The 9,050-nt window shown below is 43.2% G+C and overlaps 1 protein-coding gene across 1 annotated transcript; it reads left to right on the top strand.

The window, feature by feature from the left end:
- The first annotated feature begins 411 nt into the window (after window positions 1-411).
- On the top strand, window positions 412-2,170 carry LOC311112090 (uncharacterized protein). Its single transcript, XM_084155069.1, has 2 exons — window positions 412-608; window positions 851-2,170. Exons 1-2 carry the CDS (start codon window positions 428-430, stop codon window positions 1,876-1,878), a joined length of 1,209 nt encoding a protein of 402 aa, XP_084011195.1. The 5' UTR covers window positions 412-427; the 3' UTR covers window positions 1,879-2,170.
- Window positions 2,171-9,050: the final 6,880 nt, after the last annotated feature.

Raw genomic sequence — 9,050 nt, 5'->3', positions numbered from 1 at the left:
GATGCTATTGCAGTGTACCATTTTGTTCAAACAACAAACAGAAATTCCCGTATCTGAGTTTTCACGATTTCCCTGTTGATGGAGAAATACGTGCCCGTTGGGTGAGGGCGATCAGGAGAGATGAGGGACCAAGTTTTAAGATTCTTCGTGGGAGCACCTTTGTTTGCAGTCAGCACTTTCCCCCTGAGGATAGATACACATCGGCCAGTGGACGGATCCGTATTAAACAGGGATCAGTGCCGTCTAGATTCCACTGGAATGATTGGGGTAAGGATAGGTAGACAGCGTTAAACGTAATACTACTGTAATCCAATAATATATCACTTGTACAAAATGTTTAATAATTTAATCCTGATGCAATATAGCTGCTACATTTTGTCATTTTAGGGACTGAAAAGTGATTACCAAAATGTATCATGACAAGCATATGGTTAATTTCACACATATAGGAGGCGGCTCACAAGCTCGGGAGTCAGTTTACCAGCGAGCAAGAAAGCGTCTTGGTGTTGCTGTCCTGGATGATTCTGATCATGAGATGCCTGACAGCACAGAGGGTGCTTTGCCTGCAGTGACAAACGATCACGACTATGCCTGCCGTCCTTCTCCTGGTTAGTATTACAAATAAGAGTAACCATGTATCTGTTTGGCAAAAAAAGTAAAAGTATATGGCAGTTAAGTAAAAATACTATTTTATACTACGATTTGGAGTAACTGGTCTCTCTGTGAAAAGACTTGGCGTTTTAAACCTCATCCATCTTAGAAGCTTCTTCAGTTTTATTTATTGAAAATGGGATGGGATAGATGAGTAATAACTAACCTACCAACATGTATGCTTTTTCTTCCCCTTAAGGTAAACTGGACAGTGCTACTCAAAGAATTCGAGAGTTGGAGCTGCAAGTGTTGTCCCTAGAAATTGAGATCCAGCACCTGACAGTTAAGAAGCAGCATCCACTCCTTTTTAATTTTTGTGTCACAGATGAGGACTATCGCTACTACACACGATTCAGCTCAAAGGAGGTCTTCACTGTGTTTTGGGATTCTGTTTATCCCTCTGCTTCACGGCTTGTATACTGGTCTAAGGCACAGCAAACGGCACATGTGACACCTAGCCCTCACCGAAAACTTCCACTTATTGATGAACTATTTATGTTTCTGTGTCGTGTTGCAGCTGGGCTTCAGGAGAAAACCTTGTCTACCATCTTTGAGGTCAGCCTGTCCACAGTTAGCCGCATCATTTTAACATGGACTAGCTACCTTTACCAGGTTCTTGGCTCACTGCCGGTGTGGATGACAAGAGAGCAGGTGCAGGCCACAATGCCTGATAAGTTCAAGCTCTACTGCCCTCAGGTGAGAGTTATAGTAGACTGCACCGAGATCCGCTGTGAAACACCATCCTCCCTCTCACTACAGTCAGAAACCTTTTCGAGCTACAAAAATCACACCACCTTTAAAGGGCTGATTGGTGTAGCTCCATGTGGTGTTATCACATTTGTATCAAAGCTCTACACAGGCTCCATCTCCGACATGGAAATAACACGGAAATGTCAGATCTTGCATTTACTTCAGCCCGGAGATGAATTAATGGCGGACAAGGGTTTCCTGATCGAGAGGATGTTGTCAGAAGTGGGGGCAACACTCGTCATCCCTCCACTGAAAAAATCTCCTCAGCTCAGCAGGGAGGACACTCTTAAGACCCAGGCCATCGCCCGGCTGAGGATTTTAGTCGAGAGGGCCATACGGAGGGTGAAGGAGTACCATATCTGGGATGGGCTTGTTCCTCTTTCCACAGTGGGTTCAGTGAATCAGCTGTGGGCCATCTGCTGCCTCATGTCGAACTATCAGGGACCTCTTGACATTAAAGGAGACAAACCAGTCTGATGTTTTTGTCAACTGGAAGTTGTATATTTCCTGAGTAAGCTAGATGGGCTGTAAATAGAAGTACTTTTATATTACTGTATTGTATGTACAAAAAAATGTAAATATGAATTAACTTTGTTGGTAATTTAATTGATCTAATGTTATACTGTATGTTTTTGTTAAGGGTAATAACTTTTTCATAGCTATTAATGAACCTAATGTGATATATTGTAAAAATATCCAACTATTAACCATGTTATGTGCTTATGTGTCATGGCACTGATGGAACTATTAAATATATGTTTGCAAGCAACTGCTTCCAATCCTTTTTGATTTTGGTAAGAGCATTTACAACATCGCAATCCTTTTCAAAATTTGTATTTCAATACATAGATATACAGTATATAACACAATTAAGTTCATTTGCAGTTAAAGAAAAACATGTCGACATTTACATCACAATCCTTTTCAAAATGTGTGTTTCAGTACATAGGAGATATACAGTATATGACAAGTTAATTTGCAGTTAAAGAAAAAAATGTCAAAGGTTCACCTTCCACATTTACCTTAACACTATTTACACATAAAATTCTGCCTTATGTTTTATAACTTAAGAAGACATCCATGTAGATGAGCGACACCGGATGTAAACATAACCTGCATCGCGGCAGAACGGAAGTTGTCTGACGTCACGTGAAAAGGGCCTATAACTATCCACAACAGCCCGCGATGCCTACTTACAATAACCAACTACGTTCTAAATACATAATTAAGCCTTACTCGACAAAGCCCAAGCTATGTACAAAGCCAAACTTACCCGACGCCAGCTGATATTTGTCTTCTGCAATCAGTAGGTGTAATTAAGTACAGTAGGTACTAACTACCTAACGCTGATGCCTCAGATAATGAAGTTAGAAAAACGGCTGAAATGGTAGAAAGCTAGCTGGCTTAATTACAGGTACTCTTAAGCGTGAATAACATTGGAAACAGCTATCCACCGTGGCATGACATCTCAGGTGTCAGGATGAAGCATTTTCTCACAAAAAGAGGACTCAAGCAAACTATCTCTCTTCAACAGTTTCACTAGTCATGTTAGGTCTACTTAAAATGTCACATTCATACACAAGTAATTTGAAAATAAGTTATACTACTGAAACACATTCACAATAAGTTATATTACAACCTACCTCTGAAGTAAGCAGTGTGTTCTCTCACTAATGAAATAGGACATTAATAATTTGTCAGTGGTTAGTTGAATCAGTCTCTTTGCACTGTTCAGTTTGTCTGTGCAACAGGTAACCTTCCAGAATCGGAATCTTGTGATGTCACAATGGAGTCCCCATTGCCATGGTTACCCACAGCAGCTTTCATGTGTTATCAAATGCTGGCACAATTTAGTTTATTTATTTTAGATTTTTTGTACCTATGCAGCACAGTCATACCTAATATATACAATGAATCCATATAACCTAATTTTTTATTAAAATAAAATGCTGTAACTCATGTAAAATGGTTGACCATTCAAACGACATGTGTTTTGCCTAATTAAAAGTCTATATGTTTTAGATATCATAAATAGCAGCCAGGCTTACTTAGGTTGTTTGTTCGATCTCAGCCTACCACTAATGCCAATATTTTTCATCATCATCATCATCATCATCATCATCAATGAAATACATAGGCTACCTTACTACAGTAAAACAAGTCTTCCATAGTCTATGTCACCTCAGTAACAAAGTTCCAAAAAAGAAATGAGGGTTCAAGAAAACATCTCTCTTCAATGGCCTCAGCTATTAGCCATATGATCAACAAGGTCAACTGCAGCACTAAAATCAAGAAGCAGCTCATCCACAAGTTTATCTCGGTCAAGTGATCTGAGCCATTGATCGATTAAATCAACGAGAGCTGTTGCAGTCGAGTGATCCTTACGGTATCTTTACGGTACGCATGCTCATAGAGGGATAAAATTAGCTGGATGTGTAATTATATAGGCCCAAAAAATGTAATTGAAGAGTAGGTGTCATTGATGTTTAGCATTTAAGTTTAATAAATAATTAAATAAAGAAATCAATATCAGCTGACTATAGAAAAGTATTGTTTAAAATTATGTTTGAACATTTTCTTATCCGTGTCTTTCCAGTTGATATAACCAAACAGACAACCTTTGTTGCTCAAGAGCGTCACACATTCCTCCATTCATTCTCTATCATATTCCCCTCCATCAAATTCCTCTATCATATTCCCTCCATCATATTCTCTCTATTATATTTCTCTCCATCATATTCCACTCCATCATAATACTCGCTATCATATTCCCTCTATCATATTCCTCTTTATTTTTACAGGGAATCCCAATTGAGACCAGTGTCTCTTTTTCAATGGTGCCCTGTGTTATATCAATTAACAATCCAAACAGCTTAAACAGATAAAATTACATACAGAGTAGAAAATATATAGAGCAAAATTATTAGACTTGAACACATACATTTCACAATGAACAGGTCTTGTATTTAACCAGTTGAGCTGACAACCATTTTGCACTGTTTCACTAGGGCTTTAGTCATCAATCTAGCAAGAGGGAAATATTTTATTAATGTAGTGGTGTCCCTCCCCCCAGGAAGCTACGACCTTTAGCTTTCACCTGGAATTGTTCATTTATGTCTGAGAAAAAAAACACTTTCCAAACCATATGATCTAGTACACAAGAAAAGTATAATACAACCTTCTTTACTACTTTGCCAAACATTTCATGACATTAGTGAGAGTCAAAATCTGTAAAATGTGTGAATGTCTAAATTAAAATTTGGGCAATTTGACCAGTGTACATCACTCCTATAGACAATGAGAGATGGGCTATGTAAAGGTCTCGATTTTGTCGTTCTGAACAAATGTTTGACTTCCACACAAAATTACTTCTTGACTTATTTTAGGTTTAAGGAAGTGTGTAGGTTTAAACTATTGCTTTAAAGGGAAGAGAGGGGGAGGAGGAGAGAGCGCGAGAGATGGGGGGAGTGGGAGAAAGAGGGAAGGAGGGGGAGGACAGCTGTGTCCGACACACCATACTTACACCTGCAACAGGTAGGCCAGGGGGCGGGACCTGTAGGTGAGACTCATAACATGATAAGGGGGGCAGGTGAAGAAGGGGTGTTGCTGGAGTCAAGGAAGGGAGGGTGTTCCTACGAGCCCCCTGCCAGCGAGACGGGGAGCAGGGAGGAAGTCTGTCCATGGAGCATTTCTGGGTCATTGGGTCGCCTCCAATGAGATTAGATCACCCTCTACAATGTAAAGCAGTTTGAGTACTGGGGGCTTCTCTGTATAAATCCAAGGTGAAACCTCCAGGGGCTAGCCTTCTCTCAGCGGAGAGTCTGCTCTGGGCTGCCTGCGAAAGGTGCTCCTCTGTGGGAAAGAGGAGAGAACAAGAGGCCCCAGAAGAGATCTCCTTATGGTAGTGATGGACAGATCAACTCTCCTTGTTATCTTCCACCTCTTCCTCTTCCTCTTGCTCGGCCTTCTCCCTCCTTTCCTTCTTACAGTCTTACAGTCCTTCTTACAGTCATTTTCTCCCTTTCCTCCTTCCTCTCCTCCCTCTTTCTCTTCCTCTACCTTCCTCTCCCTCCTTCCCTCTTGGTAAACCTTGTTTAGTCGAGCCAGATTGTGGATAGCTAGCCATGGTTTAGACCACTGTCGCTGTCTGGGTGGGGGGATACAGGACTGGTCCACTGGACTCAGCTCACATGGGGAGAACCTGCTGCTGCTGCCACTCCCCCTCTTACCTGGGATGAGATCACGTTTGGAGGAAACCTGGCACCATCCCTACGGTGAAGCATGGTGGTGGCAGCATCATGCTCCGGGGAGGATTTTCAGGGACAGGGACTGGGAACACGCCCCATTCACATCGACGGGGCTGTAGTGGAGCAGGTCGAGAGTTTCAAGTTCCTTGGTGTCCACATCACCAACAAACTATCATGGTTCAAACACACCAAGACAGTCGTGAAGAGGGCACGACAACGCCTTTTCCACCTCAGGAGACTGAAAAGATTTGGCATTGGTCCCAAGATCCTCAAAAAGTTCTACAGCTGCACCATCGAGAGCTTCCTGACCAGTTGCATCACCGCCTGGTATGGCAACTGCTCGGCATCCGACCGTAAGGCGCTACAGAGGGTAGTGCGTACGGCCCAGTACATCACTGGAGCCAAGCTTCCTGCCGTCCAGGACCTATATACTTGGAGGTGTAAGAGGGAGGCCCAAAAAATTGACAAAGACTCCAGTCACCCAAGTCATAGACTGTTCTCTCTGCTACCGCACAGCAAGCGGTACCAGAGTGCAAAGTCTAGGTCAAAAGGCTCCTTAACAGCTTCTATCCCCAATTCATAAGACTGCTGAACAATTAATCAAATGGCCACCCGGACTATTTACATTGACACCTCCCCCCTTTGTTTTTACACTGGTAATAGGAATCTGGATCGGTTTCCTTTTCTTTTTACCTTGCTTTTGTTATTATTATTTTTTTTAAAGTTTTCTTTTTACATTTCGTAAAATGTTATAATTACAAAAACATTTCATTTTAATTTCAATTTAGTAACATACTGTATCATTCAAATAAATATTATTATTTGTCTAATCATATTTTGCCAGCTAACTGGGTGGCAGGCTGCAATCAGTAGCTGTAATTAAGTACAGCAGCCACCAACCATCTAACGTTAATGCCTCGGATAATGAGGTTAGAAGAACAGCTGAATGGTCGGTAGCTAGCTGGCTCAATTACAGGTACTCTTAAGCGTGAAATAACATTGGAAACAACTAACCACAGTTGCTAAAAGTTACCAGTAGCTACCCGCTAGCTAGCTAGCTTTGTTGGTCCAAGTGGTGGGTTAGCTAGCACTCGTGCTTCTCCGGGGTCCACCGAATAGAATACTTACCTACAATAATTACCTACAATAACCTACAATAACTACCTAAGTAAACTACCTATAATACCTGACTACAATACCTACATACAATCTAAATACATGGTTTAAGCTTTACTCAACAACATATAAGAAGCCAGCATATCTCCTGCTAGAGAAAACACAACCTCTCCCGACAACCTCGAGGCAAGAGACCTTTCTCGTCATCTTTCAACTTCTTATTCAGTTCCTTATTTTTCTCTTTTTCCTCCATCTTTAAAAATGTGACTTTCTGCTTGAGGTTCATGGCCAGAAAACCCACTCTTCCCAGGATGGTCTCTGCTCTCTCTGATGAAACCGTCCCATTGGAGCTCTTGGAATGGGCACGGTACGCCTCACTCTTCAAACCCTCCCTCGGGCTCACCTCCTCCTTGACGCTCCTCTCTTCACTCTCAATGTCAATGCCTGTCCAATAATCCTAACAGGAAGACATTGACTCTAGATGTAATATTGTTCCAATGTGGCACATTCAATACACATTTGAGTGATCAACATACATTGACGGCCTCATGGGGCACACAATTTAGAGGACAGTAATTGAGGTAACTTGTTTATTTGTATCCCAAACCGATTTTGTAATAGCCATAGATGTTCTTCCTGGGTCCACACCAAACGTAATACAAATGTTAACCCTAGTAAGGGGTGATGTTTTATACTATGAGCATAGATTAGCAGGGTTGGGGTCAATTCAATTTCAATTCCAGTCAATTCAGGAAGTACTTAATTCAATGCTTTGAATTGAAATGGAACAGACCCCCAACCCTGTAGAGTAGAAGTGTAAAATAGGACACCTACCTTTGGCTTTTTCAGCGTCCAGGGCCTGGGTTCCTCATCCTCTGACCTGCATATGGAGGCTCTCACTCTAACAGGCGTCTTAGTGGCCATGCAGAGCAGAGGGGTTGCCAGAGTTAAGTTAGCATCTGGGACCAGCTGGTGAGCATGAGGGCAGCGATCCACCTCTTCACTAGTGCCCTTCCCTTTCTGCTCTGGCTGCTTGTGGTCCTTGTCATGGATGCATGCCAGGCTTGGAGGAAGTGCTAGGACAGGGCTTTTATCACTCATCAGTTCCTCTCTCTTGACAGTGGATGCAACTGCACTTGCCTCTGTGTTAACTGAGCACTATGTGGTGTCCTCAACTGTCTCCTCTGGCTGCTTGTGGTCATTGTTGTTGTGAATGCATTGCAGACCTGGAGGACTTTTATCATCCCAGGTGTAAATAGCAACAGTTGCCTCTGTGTCGACTGAGCACTTTGTAGTGCACACAACTGTCTTCCATAGCGGTTTGTGGTCATTGTTGTGGGTGCAGGTCAGGATTAGAGGCAGTGTTGCAGGTGCAGGAGGACTTTTATCAGCCAAACACTCCTCCGTGTGGACAGTGGACACAGAAACGGCTGCTTCCCTGGCAACTGGACACTTGTTGGTGTCCTCTACTGCCTCCCCTGGCAAAGTGTGGACAGTGGAGACGGAAACGGCCGCTTCCCTGGACACTTGACTCTTGGTGGTGTCCTCTACTGCCTCCTCTGGCTGCTTGTGGCCATTGTCTAGAATGTGTGGCAACTTTGAAGGCAGCATTGGAGCCGGGCTTTTATCACCCAACAGGTTCTCTCCCTGGACAATGGATGTGCCTGCAGTGATCGCTGTGGTAACGGAGGACTCGGTGGCATCCTCTTTTGTCTCCTCTGTCAGTTTGTGGTCAGAGTCTCGGATACATGGCGAGCTTGGAGGCAGTGCTGCAGGGTCAGGAGGGCTTTGATCAGCTGCCATGTCCTCTTTGAGGTGAGTGGACACATCATTGTTTGTTTCACTGATAACTGGACACTTGGTGGTGTCCTCTACTGCCTCCCCTGGCAGTTTGTAGTCAACTTCAAAGACAAGTGGCAGACTTGGAGGCAGCATTGGGACAGGGCATTTAGCTGCTGATCTGTACACTCCAAAATCAACAGTAGCTGTGCCTGCAGTGGTCTCTGTAGCAACTGAGACCTCATAGGTATCCTCTACTGTCTGCTCTGATGGCATGAAGTCATCGTCAAAGACTGTTGGCAGGCATGTAGGCAGCACTGAAGGAAGACTTCTAGCTGCCCATCGATTATCTCCCTTGACAGTGGCTGTGGTAGCAGTGGTCTCTGTGGCAACTGGGCACTCTGTGGCTGAAACAGCAGGCTTAGAGGTTTCGAGGAAATTGAATGAATTGCCAATGAACCGCTGAGCCAGGGGTGGGAGGGAGTAATGATAGAATCTGTCCTCTTC

Source organism: Coregonus lavaretus, assembly GCF_964263955.1.
Source record: "Coregonus lavaretus genome assembly, chromosome: 38".
Classification (NCBI taxonomy): Eukaryota; Metazoa; Chordata; class Actinopteri; order Salmoniformes; family Salmonidae; genus Coregonus; species Coregonus lavaretus.
Note: the sequence above shows the minus strand (reverse complement) of the source record. Positions and strands in the feature narration are given on the sequence as shown.